Source organism: Corythoichthys intestinalis, chromosome 8, assembly GCF_030265065.1.
Source record: "Corythoichthys intestinalis isolate RoL2023-P3 chromosome 8, ASM3026506v1, whole genome shotgun sequence".
Lineage (NCBI taxonomy): Eukaryota > Metazoa > Chordata > Actinopteri > Syngnathiformes > Syngnathidae > Corythoichthys > Corythoichthys intestinalis.
In genome coordinates, this window is record NC_080402.1 from 4,320,938 (window position 1) to 4,335,809 (window position 14,872).

General features: G+C 38.9%; 1 protein-coding gene across 3 annotated transcripts in view; it reads left to right on the forward strand.

Annotated features, from left to right (window-relative positions):
* The window catches only part of znf827 (zinc finger protein 827), a 237,795-nt gene that overhangs the window by 200,054 nt on the left and 22,869 nt on the right, over positions 1–14,872 (forward strand). For all 3 annotated transcript variants that reach the window (XM_057843537.1, XM_057843538.1, XM_057843539.1), the window contains exons 7-8: positions 10,317–10,371; positions 10,448–10,548. In XM_057843537.1, the coding sequence (XP_057699520.1) occupies positions 10,317–10,371; positions 10,448–10,548 (156 nt within the window). The remainder of the gene's footprint in view (positions 1–10,316; positions 10,372–10,447; positions 10,549–14,872) is intronic.

The window sequence follows — 14,872 nt, forward strand, 5'->3', positions numbered from 1 at the left end:
AAAAGGTTTAAAAATATTTCCAGTTTTTGTTTCATTAATTTCCTTATAAATAATTTCAAAATTAAAAAATTTAAATATTTAAAAATATAAAACATTTACTGTTTTATTAATTTTTTTTTTTAATGAAAAAATACCATTTTTAAATATGTAAGTGTACTGTATGAATAAGAAATATATATATATATATATATATTTGTTTTTCTATTTAAAATATATTTAAATTTAAAAAAATCTATATTTAAACATATTTCTAGTTTTTTTGTTTTACTAATTTCCTTGGAAATTATTTCAAAATAAATAAATTTAAGATTTAAAAATTTAAAAACAAATATTTGCCTTTTTTTTTATTAAAAGAATAATGGATTTAAATTTTTAATATTAGTTTTTTGCCATTTCATTTTTTCATTTAAAAACATTTTTAATAAAATATAAAACCTATATTAAAAAATATTTCCATTTGATTTTGTTTGATTAATTTCCTGATATAAATCATTTTCAAATAAATCAATTTAAAGATATAGAAATTTAAAAAAAAAAAAAAAATTGGGGGGGTTTGTTTTCTTAGTTTCTTTTCAAATAAAATTATTTAAAAAATAAATAAAAAGGTAATTTAAAACATAAAAAAATAAATAAACAGAATTAGGAGGCTCCAAAAAAAAAGCTAAGTCAACAATATGTCCGTTTTACCACCAGTATGCCGTCTCCCTCTTGTGGTACACAAAATATTGACTAAATTAAACATCCAAACAATCTTTTTACGATCAGCTACAGTACAGTTGAATATAACGTAAACTACAAAAAAATGTATTTAAAAAAAACATGATGATAATACACACTCAGCAGGAAAACATTATTTTCTACGAATTATACCCACCTGGACTGCATGTACCAAAAAAAAAAAAAAAAGTTGCCTAAGAGTTTAAGATGACGCTCACCACGCTAATGCTACAAGTTACATTTAATGTATAACGATCACTCAGCACAGACCTTTAAAGGCTGAAGCAACATTGCATAATCTCTATTGCCAAGATAAGAAAACAAATGGTACCATGTGTTTCAAAACTAGCAAGCCTGGGAGCGCAGCCTAGCTTAAAAGCACATCCTAAACACCAGTTTGGATGGGCAGTACATCTCACATGAGATCGTCGAGATGTATTTTTAGCTCGTTGTCGTCACATGTTTATGAAAAAATTGTTTGTCGACGAATTATTTTCGCTATAATTGATAAAAACAAGCTCCAAAGGAACTATCAAAATAGTCGTCGATTAATCGTGCCGTTCCTAGTACATACTGTACCTACCTTTCCACATTCAGCGTCCCTCCCGCCCCCCGACAAATGTCCCCCTCCCTCATTCTGTCTCCCTTGACTCGTTTTCAGACATGCTGGCTCAAGCACACTCTGCTGCACACACTTCCCCGTCCGCCACCTTTACATTTCTCTCGTGCGGCATCGCCATGGCAACGTGAAAAGAGACCTCTGTCCTTGGCGAGCAGTGTGATAAAAAAAAAAGGGGGGGGGGTAGTAGTAAGGAGAGTAAAGGAGCGTGTAGGTGCGGGGGGTGCCGCACGGGGGCATCTTGGCAAACTGCGACAAGTGCCACAAAGGAGGGTCTAAAATGGTGCAGGGCGGCTGCGCGGTCAGGCCGGCACACAATGAGCAATCAATATGAATTACCCGCAGCGGCGAGACCTCGGGGACAAGGTCGCGGGGAAGCTCGGACGCTTTGGAGACGCTCCTCGTTCTCCTTGAAAGTGGCACGTGTGTGGCGGCTTCTTGTCGTTCTTGCCCACCAAGGGAAGGTTTTTGCTCCGGTCGGGGAAGATAGAAGTGTTGTGAGAGGAACGTAGTCCAGGGGTGTCACTAGGTTTAAGCAGAGAGGGGGGCTTAGCCCCATGGAGATACACAGGGTAGATACTACTTGGAAGATGGAAGCCTCAAAGAATGCCGTCTGCTTTTAAGGGTGACAAATCGTCTGTTACTCTCACACGCACCTAAACATACAGTGCTGGCCAAAAGTATTGGCACCCTTGCAATTATGTCGGATAATGCTCAATTTCTCCCAGAAAAGGATTGCAATTACAAATGCTTTGGTAGTAATATGTTGGAGAAGAGTCCAGATTGGAATGAGTTCAGAGAGCTTGCTATTCATATTATTTACAATTTGGAACATTATACCTGCGTTATGAAATGTGTTCAACTCAGTGAGTCGAAGAAGGCGTAAACTGTAAAACAAGGAGTTGGTGGGGGCATTAAAACTAGCCCAGGACATGGCCCGTACCATCTTCTTTTGCAGAGTTTCCCATTTCTTTAGGTGGCTGGGGAACGTGTTGCACCATATGATGTTACAGTAGCTGATATGGGGCTCAAATAAGGTTTTGTACAAAGTGAGAAATGCGGTTAAAGGGAGATGGTGTCTTATTTTGAAGAATAGACTAGAGCTGAAACGAATACTCGAGCAACTCGAGTAACTCCAGTTTAAAAACTGATCCGAGTAATTTTATTCACCTTGAGTAATCGTTTATTTTGACAGCTCTAAGCATCACGTTTTGCTCGGACTACTTTTAATGCGGGACAACGCGCTGATGTCACGTGCGTAGAGGAAGAGGCAAAAAAAAAAAAAAAACTTACTGCAGCCGACAACCGCTACAAACGACGCCGACATTGCTAAATACTAGCCCACACATGCTACGTTAGTTGCAGGTAGCGTCCAATGAGTCTCATAGAGATCACATGTATGTTGAACTAGATGCACATTGACAGACTAGGCCGCGTCTGGGCAGCGTTAGCAAACAGCCGCCATCTTAAAGCAGTAGAGCGCTAAGCGCTAATAAAGAGCGCTAAACGCTAATATATAAGATTAACGTTACTGTCACTACTAGCTCACCTTACGTTAGCCCTGCGGAGGGCTAGGTTTCAATTAATTAAGACCACTTTTGATGCGTGGCTAACGTGTCTTACATACAAGCTTTAACATAACATAGCGTTGTGGAGTGATGAGGGTGTCAAATAAAAACTCAATAATGCTAACTATCAATTTTAGCTCAGTAGTCATTGCTGGATAAAACACCCAGTAGCACTAGTCCCTAATGTGCTCCAATACAGCCTGTATCATACATTTATTTTGAACACTGCAAAAACTCAAAATCCTATCAGGACTTACAGTTTAGACTAACTTAAAACTTAACTAGAACTTAAAAATGGCTTGACACAAATAGAAATTCAATTGAAAAACGTGGGAAAAAATCCTAACTTTTAAGTGATGTGTGTTATCAAGCGTAAAGGCATTTTTAGGTGTGTTTATATATATATATATATATATATCCTTTTTTAAAATAAGATCTAAAGGTTTTTTGAGTGAAAGCAGTGAATTAGTCATTTTTTAAAATTTTAGTTACATCTGAGATGCAATTGTTGGCTGTTTTCAACAATATACATCAAAAAAAATAAAGACATTGATTGACTGAAAATGATCAAATGTCTTGTTTTGTCATGTATATCTATAATTGCTCTTCACCTGAAAATATATTTGTTTTATCCGATTACTCGATTAATCGATAGAATTTTCAGTCGATTACTCGATTACTAAAATATTCGATAGCTGCAGCCCTATACAGAACATATTAGTGCAGCTCAAGGTGACTCTACAAAAACTTTAAATAGCAGTTTTAAATAAAGTCATAAACAGAGGCCAGAAGTCACCAGTGCTACCGGATTCTTTGGATGACAACATTTCCTTACTGGCAAACAACTTAAATGACCACTTCATTTCCATAGGTGAGGAACTTGCAAATAAAATCAGACCCCCTATAGGTTCATTTTACAAACACTATCTTTCAGGCAATTATTTAAACTCATTTTTCCTTAGACCTACAGACGTTACTGAAGTCTGTGCAATTATCAAAAACCTGAGAAGTTCCCATTCAGCAGCAGCAGATGAAATAAGCAGTAGGATTCTCATTCCTATTGCCCATATAATTGCAAAACCAATTGCACACTGCATTAATTTATCCCTAATTCATGGCGTAGTGCCAAAACAGACCAAAATTGCCAGAATCACTCCAGTCTACAAATCCGGAGATAAAAATAACATGAATAATTATCGCCCAATTGCCGTTCTACCAACGCTTTCTAAGGTACTAGAAAGAGTTGTGCAAAATAGACTAAGCGAATACCTCGACAAGTTTCATATCATAACCAGTTCACAATATGGCTTCAGGAAGAAGAATTCAACATGCATGGCCATTTTAGATCTTGTTGAAAAAATTAATGATGCCTTTGAGCAGGGCAAGTGCGGAGTGGGCATTTTTTTGGACTTATCTAAGGCTTTTGACACCATTGACCATATTTTACTGGAGAAAATGCATCACTATGGTATTAGAGGAATAGCATACAACTGGTTCAGAAGTTATTTATTCAGGCGACAACAATATGTTGGTATTAAAAATCATGTTTCACAAAAAAAGGAAATAAAATATGGAGTCCCCCAGGGTTCAATTTTGGGCCCACTGCTTTTTCTTATCTACATTAATGACCTTGTTAATTCTTCTGACATACTACACATGATTTTGTTTGCTGATGACACCAATTTGTTTGTTTCACATAAAAACCCATTAGACCTACAGCACATTTTAAACGCAGAGTTAATTAAAATAGATAGCTGGCTCAGATGCAACAAACTATCCCTCAACATCAACAAAACCAATTACATTGTATTTAGATCAAATAAGAAAGCAATTGACACAAACAGGATTTGTCTGAAAGTCGATTCCACAAAGTTCCTGGGGGTCTTCATTGATAAGTCTCTCAATTTCAAATGCCATATAGAACATCTTATATCAACACTATCCAAATATGTTGGTCTATTCTAGGGCTGCAGCTATCGAATATTTTAGTAATCGAGTAATCAACTGAAAATTCTATCGATTAATCGAGTAATCGGATAAAACAAATATATTTTCAGGTGAAGAGCAATTATAGATATACATGAGAAAACAAGACATTTTATCATTTTCAGTCAATCAATGTCTTTATTTTTGATGTATATTGTTGAAAACAGCCAACAATTGCATCTCAGATGTAACTAGAATGAAAAAAAAATGACTAATTCACTGCTTTCACTCAAAAAACCTTTAGATCTTATTTTTTAAAAGTATATATATATATATATATATATATACACACACCTAAAAATGCCTTTACGCTTGATAACACACATCACTTAAAAGTTTGGATTTTTTCCCACGTTTTTCAATTGAATTTCTATTTGTGTCAAGCCATTTTTAAGTTCTAGTTAAGTTTTAAGTTAGTCTAACCTGTAAGTCCTGATAGGATTTTGAGTTTTTGCACTGTTCAAAATAAATGTATGATACAGGCTGTATTGGAGCACATTAGGAACTAGTGCTACTTGGTGTTTTATCCAGCAATGACTACTGAGCTAAAATTGATAGTTAGCATTATTGAGTTTTTATTTGACACCCTCATCACTCCACAACGCTATGTTATGTTAAAGCCTGTATGTAAGACACGTTAGCCACGCATCGAAAGTGGTCTTAATTAATTTAAACCTAGCCCTCCGCAGGGCTAACGTAAGGTGAGCTAGTAGTGACAGTAACGTTAATCTTATATATTAGCGCTTAGCGCTCTTTATTAGCGCTTAGCGCTCTACTGCTTTAAGATGGCGGCTGTTTGCTAACGCTGCCCAGACGCGGCCTAGTCTGTCAATGTGCATCTAGTTCAACATACATGTGATCTCTATGAGACTCATTGGACGCTACCTGCAACTAACGTAGCATGTACGGGCTAGTATTTAGCAACGTCAGTGGCGTTTGTAGCGGCTGTCGGCTGCAGTGTTTTTTTTTTTTTTTTTGCTTCTTCCTCTACGCACGTGACATCAGCGCGTTGTCCCGCATTAAAAGTAGTCCGAGCAAAACGTGATGCTTAGAGCTGTCAAAATAAACGATTACTCAAGGTGAATAAAATTACTCGGATCAGTTTTTAAACTCGAGTTACTCGAGTTGCTCAAGTATTCGTTTCAGCTCTAGTCTATTCTTCAAAATAAGACACCATCTCCCTTTAACCGCATTTCTCACTTTGTACAAAACCTTATTTGAGCCCCATATCAGCTACTGTAACATCATATGGTGCAACACGTTCCCCAGCCACCTAAAGAAATGGGAAACTCTGCAAAAGAAGATGGTACGGGCCATGTCCTGGGCTAGTTTTAATGCCCCCACCAACTCCTTGTTTTACAGTTTACGCCTTCTTCGACTCACTGAGTTGAACACATTTCATAACGCAGGTATAATGTTCCAAATTGTAAATAATATGAATAGCAAGCTCTCTGAACTCATTCCAATCTGGACTCCTCTCCATACTCATAACACCAGAAATAAAGACCTCATCAGTGGAAAAAAGAGAAGACTTGTTAGCACTAGCCTGAGCATTGCAACTAGAGGTCCTCAGATTTGGAATGAGCTTGACGAAAATCTAAAAGTGTTGAAATCCATCTCCACCTTTAAAATGATGCTAAAAAGCATTCTGATCAGTAAATACAACAACTCCAACATACGGAGGTTATAAATTCTTTTCTAGGGAAGTATTTCTTTTCATTTATTATTATTATTATTATTTTTTATTATTATTTTCTGTATGTGTGTGGGTGAATGAGAACACTGTAAAATACCACAACTCACCCTTCTGCTCATCTGATCATTTTTTTCTTGACTGCCTTGATGTACGCAGGCTCCTGACTATAAGCTTTTAGTAGCTTCTTAAGGAGACCTGACTCACACATAATCTTGGTTCAGCACTAGGATATGATGTACAATTTGTAAATATGAATGTGTGTGAATAAATTGAATTGAATTGAAATATTTAAAAAAAAAAAAAAACATTCTGTTAAAGCGATCCATGGATAGAGGGACTTGTAGTTCTTAAAAGAAAAATGTTAGTACAAGTTATAGAAATTTTGTATTAAAACCCCTCTTAATGTTTTCGTTTTAATAAAATTTGTAAAATTTTCAATCAAAAAATAAACTAGTTGCCTGCAATTGTTGATGTCAATAATTATTTACACAGTGCTCATGGGTGCTGAAGCCTATAAAATCAGTCGCACCCAAGCGCCAGCAGAGGGCAGCAAAACTCCATAAAACACAAGTGAGCGTTTCACTGTATGTCATTTAAATCTGTCTGTGCGAGACATCTGCGTTAATTGCGTCAAATATTTTAATGTGATTAATTTTTTAAAAATTGATTAACGCCCGTTAACGCGATCATTTTGACAGCCCTACAAAAGAGAATGAACACAAAAAAAAAAAATCAAATCATTATCATTTTATACAATACTGGACAAAAGTACAGGCACCCTCAGCCTAATACTTGGCAGCACAACCTTTAGACATTATAACTGCGAACAACCGCTTCCGATATCCATCAATGAGTTTCTTACAATGCTCTGCTGGAATTTAGACCATTCTTCCTTGGCCGACTGCTCCAGGTCGCTGAGATTTGAAGGGTGCCTTCTCCAAACTGCCACTTTCAGATCTCTCCACAGGTGTTCTACTGGATTCAGGTCTGGACTCATTGCTGGCAACTAAAGGTGCACGATAATTATCGGTCCAAAAATCCAAAAATGGATATCGTGCAACCCTACTGGCAACTTTGGAAGTCACCAGTGCTTTCTCTCAAACCATTTTCTAGTGTGTTTTGGGTCATTGTCCTGCTGGAAGACCCATGGCCTCCAAGGGAGACCCAGCTTTCTCACACTGGGCCCTACATTATGCTGCAAAACTTGTTGGTAGTCTTCAGACTTCATAATGCCATGCACACAGTCAAGCAGTCCAGTGCCAGAGGAGCAAAGCAACCCCAAAACATCAGGGAGCCTCCGTCATGTTTGACTGTGGGGAGCAGAGGTTGCGCTAGACTTTTTCGTTGTCTGTCATTTTGACTGACAGGGTCATAAAAATCCGGTCATAATCTATTTTTACCCGTCACTTAAATTTTTAAAATGACTATATCTTGATGCAGTCACTATATGTATATACACAATAATACTTTATAATATAAAGTAACTAACATTAGTGCAGTCATGGATTCAAGTAAGCAGGCCAGTACTGTGTTTCCATATATATTTTTATTATATTATGTATATACAGGATATATATATATACCGTAATTTTCGGACTATAAGCCGCTACTTTTTTTCCTTCATTTTGATACCAGTGGCTTATAGTCAAGTGCGGCTTATTTGTTGATTTTTTTTAGGTAACACTTTATTTGACAGCGGTGTCATAAGACTGTCATAAGATCATCAAAATTATGACATGACACTATCATGGACATCACTGAATGCTTATGTCATTAAGTGTCATTTGGCAAATTGTCACTAACTCAATTTTTGTCCATCTTGGATCTTTTGCATCCATTCAAAAGTGAGATCATTTGCCGGATAACACTTAATGACATCTGTTATAAGCATTCATGAATGCTCAGGACAGAGACATGTCATAATTATGATTGTGTAATAACAGTCGTATGGCACCGCTGTCAAATAAAGTGTTAGCAAATACCATAACTAGCAATTGATAAAACAATTGGAACAGTAACTGAAGAAATATTTAGCACAGAACATGATTTTTGATTGTCATTTACATCTGTAGCGCTGCAATGCATACTAAGAGGCATGTTGGATGACAACAGTCAACAGTAGGTGGCAGCAGAGGTTGACCGTCTCCCCCAAGGGAGCAGTGATGGCCAAATGAAGCTTCTTGAAGCAATAAAACTTTGCACTAATTGGTTCAAAGTTTAATGATGGTTCATTTGGTCTTATGACAGACGGTCGTATGATGCCGTTGTCAAATAAGGTTGTACCGGTTAATATCTTTTGGTGTAAATATCCCATGATACAGTGAGGACAGCTGCGGCTTATAGTCCAGTGCGGCTTATCTATGAACAAATGCCGTTTTCGTGCCAAATTTGGTGGGGTGCGGCTTATAGTCAGGTGCGCCTTATATTGCAAAAATTAGGGTATATATATATATATATTATTTTTTTATATTTATACATTTAATAATAATCAAATATTATATAATTCCATTATATATATATATATATATATATATATATATATATATTTATTTATTTATTTATTATTATTATTAAATAAAAATGCACGTTGATACGACGCACATAAAGGCAACTTCCAATTTTTTTTTAAATCGTTAGAAAGTTGTATGGACTTACAATCCGCTAGCTTGTTGTTTCCTGTTGTCTTCTGAAATACATCTGGGTGACGGCGCGTCAAGTGTTCGTTCGTAGCCGACGTGCTACCGTGGTATGCGAGCTCAGCTTAGCAAAAAGAATACACAGAGTGGTGGCACCCTCCTTATTTTCCTTGAAATAAATTCAGGCTCTGGCTAGTCTGGTCCGCTTTTTTGGCTTGATGCCACTTTCACCGTGTTACCAATTCTGCCCTTCTTGGTAATTGGCGGCGTTTTCAACTGCTCGCCGCAGTGAGGAGTGAACCGGCGATTCACTTGATTCGTTGTCATCCTTCACTGCATCAGTCCCTCTTTTTTCACCTCTTTTATCAACACCATCGTCGTTTTGGGGCTTTTTGAAGAAACTTCGGACACTCAGTTGCCTTGACATTTTTCCGAGTAAGGCCAACGACGTCACGCATCAAGAGAGACAATAGCTAATTAATATGCTCACTCGCCACCCTGTGGTCTGGGGTGTGAATTGCAACCTGTCAAAATAACAGATGGACTTCAGTTTTTTTCCGTCACCGTTGTAAAAAAATGGTCAACGACGGAAAATATTCGGTTAACGCGACCCCTGGTGGGGAGCGTGTTCTTTTCTTTGAAGGCCTCATTTTTTTCCTGTAAATTCTATGTTGATGCCTTTTTTCTTCTGGTTTTTGAAATGTAAATAAACCAATCTATTGTGATACAACAACAAAATTGCAATAACTGCATTAACCATCAAAGTGAAGTCTAACTGTCGTCTTGAAACAAATCTAAATAAGGAAAAACATTGCAATAAAATAATGCAAACTGGTTAAACTTGAGAGTAGCCGAGATCTGTCATGACAGAACATCGCTTCAGTGATATCTGGCGCCATCTAGTGTCGTGAATGGGTATAATGTCTAGACCTCGAATATAAGATGACCCCCACTTTTTCAGTCTTATTTAAATGCAAAAAACACCGTCTTATATTCGGGCCAATACGGTATTTTATAGTCTACCCTTTGTATCGTGACCTTCAGTGTATCATCCCATCCATGTTGATTATCATTCCCTATTTCTGTTTATCCAGAAAAAGTGAGCAGAGCCAACAACCACAAGGACGGGAACATGGTGGGAATCAACAGGTGAGTCGTGACAACAAAAGCTCTTCCATAAATCTTCCCGTTTCACACATTTGTCTTCCCTGCTCATGTTTTCCAGTCCCTTCTTGGACGAGTGCTTTGGACAATCACCCTTCAACTCGCGCTCCAAAAGCTCCTCCCCCGCAGAGGCCAGCTCCTCCACCCGCCCGCCTTTTCACGGTAACGCGCGCTCAAAAGCATTTCCGCACACATCTCAATTAACTACTCCTGTGTCAAGCTCCGAGAATTGAAGGAGCCCGCGGGCCAGGCGCCCCCCTCGCCCGGGGCGTCCCCCCCAGGCCTCCAGCCGGCGGTCCAGAGGTTAATTAGCCTGTGCCAGCTTTACCTGTCCCTCTGCCAGTTAATGGAAATCTGATTGGCTCCTGGGTGTCAAAGAGTGGCTTGAAAGTTAATTCAAGGCATCCTTCCCATAATACACACACACTCACATTTTTCCCTTGTGCCTCGGAACCTCCGTAACTCCCTTGAACTCCTCTTTTAAGTCATTATCGGCTCTCCTCGTTCCACTTGTCTCCACTTGTACATTTACACACAACTCCTGCATGGAGTATTTTCCTGCTGCAGCAAAAGGAATTTAAAAAATATAGGTAAATATCAGCAAGAAAATGGATTAAAATTCAAGTTGTGAGTTTGAGTCACTTGATTTTGAGGACCTGTCAATACCAAGTGCGTGTGCTCTAGCTGACAAGACCATTTATACAGTGGGGCAAATAAGTATTTAGTCAACCACCAATTGTGCAAGTTCTCCTACTTGAAAAGATTAGAGAGGCCTGTAATTGTCAACATGGGTAAACCTCAACCATGAGAGACAGAATGTGGAAGAATAAAAAAACAGAAAATCACATTGTTTGATTTTTAATCAATTTATTTCCAAATTAGAGTGGAAAATAAGTACAGTGCCTTGCAAAAGTATTCGGCCCCCTTGAACCTTGCAACCTTTCACCACATTTCAGGCTTCAAACATAAAGATGTAAAAAATTTTTTTTTTTGTCAAGAATCAACAACAAGTGGGACACAATGGTGAAGTGGAACAAAATTTTTTGGATAATTGAAACTTTTTTAACAAATAAAAAACTGAAAAGTGGGGCGTGCAATATTATTCGGCCCCTTTGCGTTAATACTTTGTAGCGCCACCTTTTGCTCCAATTACAGCTGCAAGTCGCTTGGGGTATGTTTCTATCAGTTTTGCACATCGAGAGACTGACATTCTTGCCCATTCTTCCTTGCAAAACAGCTCGAGCTCAGTGAGGTTGGATGCAGAGTGTTTGTGAACAGCAGTCTTCAGCTCTTTCCACAGATTCTCGATTGGATTCAGGTCTGGACTTTGACTTGGCCATTCTAACACCTGGATACGTTTATTTTTGAACCATTCCATTGTAGATTTGGCTTTATGTTTTGGATCATTGTCCTGTTGCAAGATAAATCTCCGTCCCAGTCTCAGGTCTTGTGCAGATACCAACAGGTGTTCTTCCAGAATGTTCCTGTATTTGGCTGCATCCATCTTCCCGTCAATTTTAACCATGTTCCCTTTCCCTGCTGAAGAAACGCAGGCCCAAACCATGATGCTGCCACCACCATGTTTGACAGTGGGGATGGTGTGCTCAGGGTGATGAGCTGTGTTGCTTTTACGCCAAACATATCGTTTTGCATTGTGGCCAAAAAGTTCAATTTTGGTTTCATCTGACCAGAGCACCTTCTTCCACATGTTTGATGTGTCTCCCAGGTGGCTTGTGGCAAATTTTAAACGAGACTTTTTATGGATATCTTTGAGAAATGGCTTTCTTCTTGCCACTCTTCCATAAAGGCCAGATTTGTGCAGTGTACGACTGCTTGTTGTCCTATGGACAGACTCTCCCACCTCAGCTGTAGATCTCTGCAGTTCATCCAGAGTGATCATGGGCCTCTTGGCTGCAGCTCTGATCAGTTTTCTCCTTGTTTGAGAAGAAAGTTTGGAAGGACGGCCGGGTCTTGGTAGATTTGCAGTGGTCTGATGCTCCTTCCATTTCAATTTGATGGCTTGCACAGTGCTCCTTGAGATGTTTAAAGCTTGGGAAATCTTTTTGTATCCAAATCCGGCATTAAACTTCTCCACAACAGTATCTCGGACCTGCCTGGTGTGTTCCTTGGTTTTCATAATGCTCTCTGCACTTTAAACAGAACCCTGAGACTATCACAGAGCAGATGCATTTATACGGAGACTTGATTACACACAGGTGGATTCTATTTATCATCATCGGTCATTTAGGACAACACTGGATCATTCAGAGATCCTCACTGAACTTCTGGAGTGAGTTTGCTGCACTGAAAGTAAAGGGGCCGAATAATATTACACGCCCCACTTTTCAGTTTTTTATTTGTTAAAAAAGTCTAAATTATCCAATAAATGTTGTTCCACTTCACGATTGTGTCCCACTTGTTGTTGATTCTTGACAAAAAAATTAAATTTCATATCTTTATGTTTGAAGCCTGAAATGTGGCGAAAGGTTGCAAGATTCAAGGGGGCCGAATACTTTTGCAAGGCACTGTATTTGGTCACCTACAAACAAGCAAGATTTCTGGCTGTCAAAGAGGTCTAACTTCTTCTAACGAGGTCTAACGAGGCTCCACTCGTTACCTGTATAATGGCACTTGTTTTAACTCCTTACCGGTATAAAAGACACCTGTCCACAACCTCAGTCAGTCACACTCCAAACGCCACTATGGCCAAGACCAAAGAGCTGTCGAAAGACACCAGAGACAAAATTGTTGACCTGCACCAGGCTGGGAAGACTGAATCTGCAATAGACCCTACTCACCAACGTCACAGAATGACGTGTCGCTGTATCCGGCCGCCATATTGTCCGTCATTGTTTATCCGTATTCTCAATGGTTTCAATTTGTCGTGCAATTTATAGTGCTATTCATGGAAGCCCTGGCGCTTTCAGACGCTGTAAACTCATAAAAGGCATTATGTGGAAAAGCTTCAGTCTATCCATTCGCCAGATCCATATTTGATGCCTAAATCGATATTTTTCGACCTGCTGTCTTCGCCCTCTCTGTCTGACATCTGCTACCCTGATATCTACAACTATCTTGTCTACACAAAATCAGCCTATTCTCACGAAAGTTTGAAAAACTTTAAGAGCAGCACTCTAAGCAACATTACCCCGTGTGACCCTTTACTTCCAATTTTCTAAAATGGCGACAATCAATTTAAAAAAAAAGTTGACTGCGATGGCCGACGCTTCAAGGATAGGTGGATATTGGACTATTTCTTCAATAAAACACGCAACAACTGTGTCTGCCTCATTTGCAAAGAGAGAGTCGCTTTTTTCAAAGAGTTCAATGTGACGCGATAATGATATTACCGAACAAGACACACTGACATGTACGACAACATTACAGGGAAGATACGCAGCGAGAAATTATAGCAACTTGAAGCTAATTTAATTTCACAGCAGCAGTATTTCGCAAGAGCCCGAGTGTCGAAAGAGAACGGCACAAGGGTGAGATTGTTGAAATTATGAATTAAAAAAATAATAATAAAGCAAATGTGACACACAGAAGGGCTTGCTAAAATGTTTTTAAATACGTATATTGTTCTACGTAAATCAGCCAAGGTAGCCCCCCACATTTTTACCACACCAAATCTGGCCCCCTTTGCAAAAGGTTTGGACACACCTGTTTAACTGATGATCCGGAGACGAGGCAGGCTTCTTTCACTTGGTACCAGCTAAATATTATTCAGAAAATAATGATGGCGGAAGAAATAAACATCTTGAATTTGAAACTGTATGTTGTCAGCGATTAGCCTCGCAATGATCTTAATTGTGCTTGTCAGCCCAAAACCATCCAAATATATATTAAATGCATCTTACCAGATATAAAATGACTACTGCGTAATCGTTTGGAGCCCGGTTTTCTCGTCGAACTGCAACAGTCCATCTCGCTCTCCTCTCCGGGTCTCTCGGAATACGGTAGCACTTGAAGTCTCTCCGTCCTATCTTCTCTGTTACTGCAACCAACCACCACACACGCCTTCACCATTTTGATTGTTAATGTTAACGAGCAGAAAAACACTCCATAATAGGAGGAATTTACGTAGCGGTAATGCTTAAACCCGACGAGCTGACGGACAATATGGCGCGGAGGCGTTGTTGTGACGTCATGTGAGTAGGGTCTATAGGTAAAACGCTTGGTGTAAAGAAATCAACTGTGGGAGCAATTATTAGAAAATGGAAGACATACAAGACCATTGATAATCTCCCTCGATCTGGGGCTCCGTACAAGATCTCGCCCCGTGGCGTCAAAATGATAACAAGAACGGTGAGCAAAAATCCCAGAACCACACGGGGGGACATAGTGAATGACCTACAGAGAGCTCGGACCACAGTAACAAAGGCTACTATCAGTAACACAATGCACTGCCAGGGACTCAAATCCTGCACTGCCAGATGTGTCCCCCTGCTGAAGCCAGTACACGTCCAGGCCTGTCTGCGGTTCG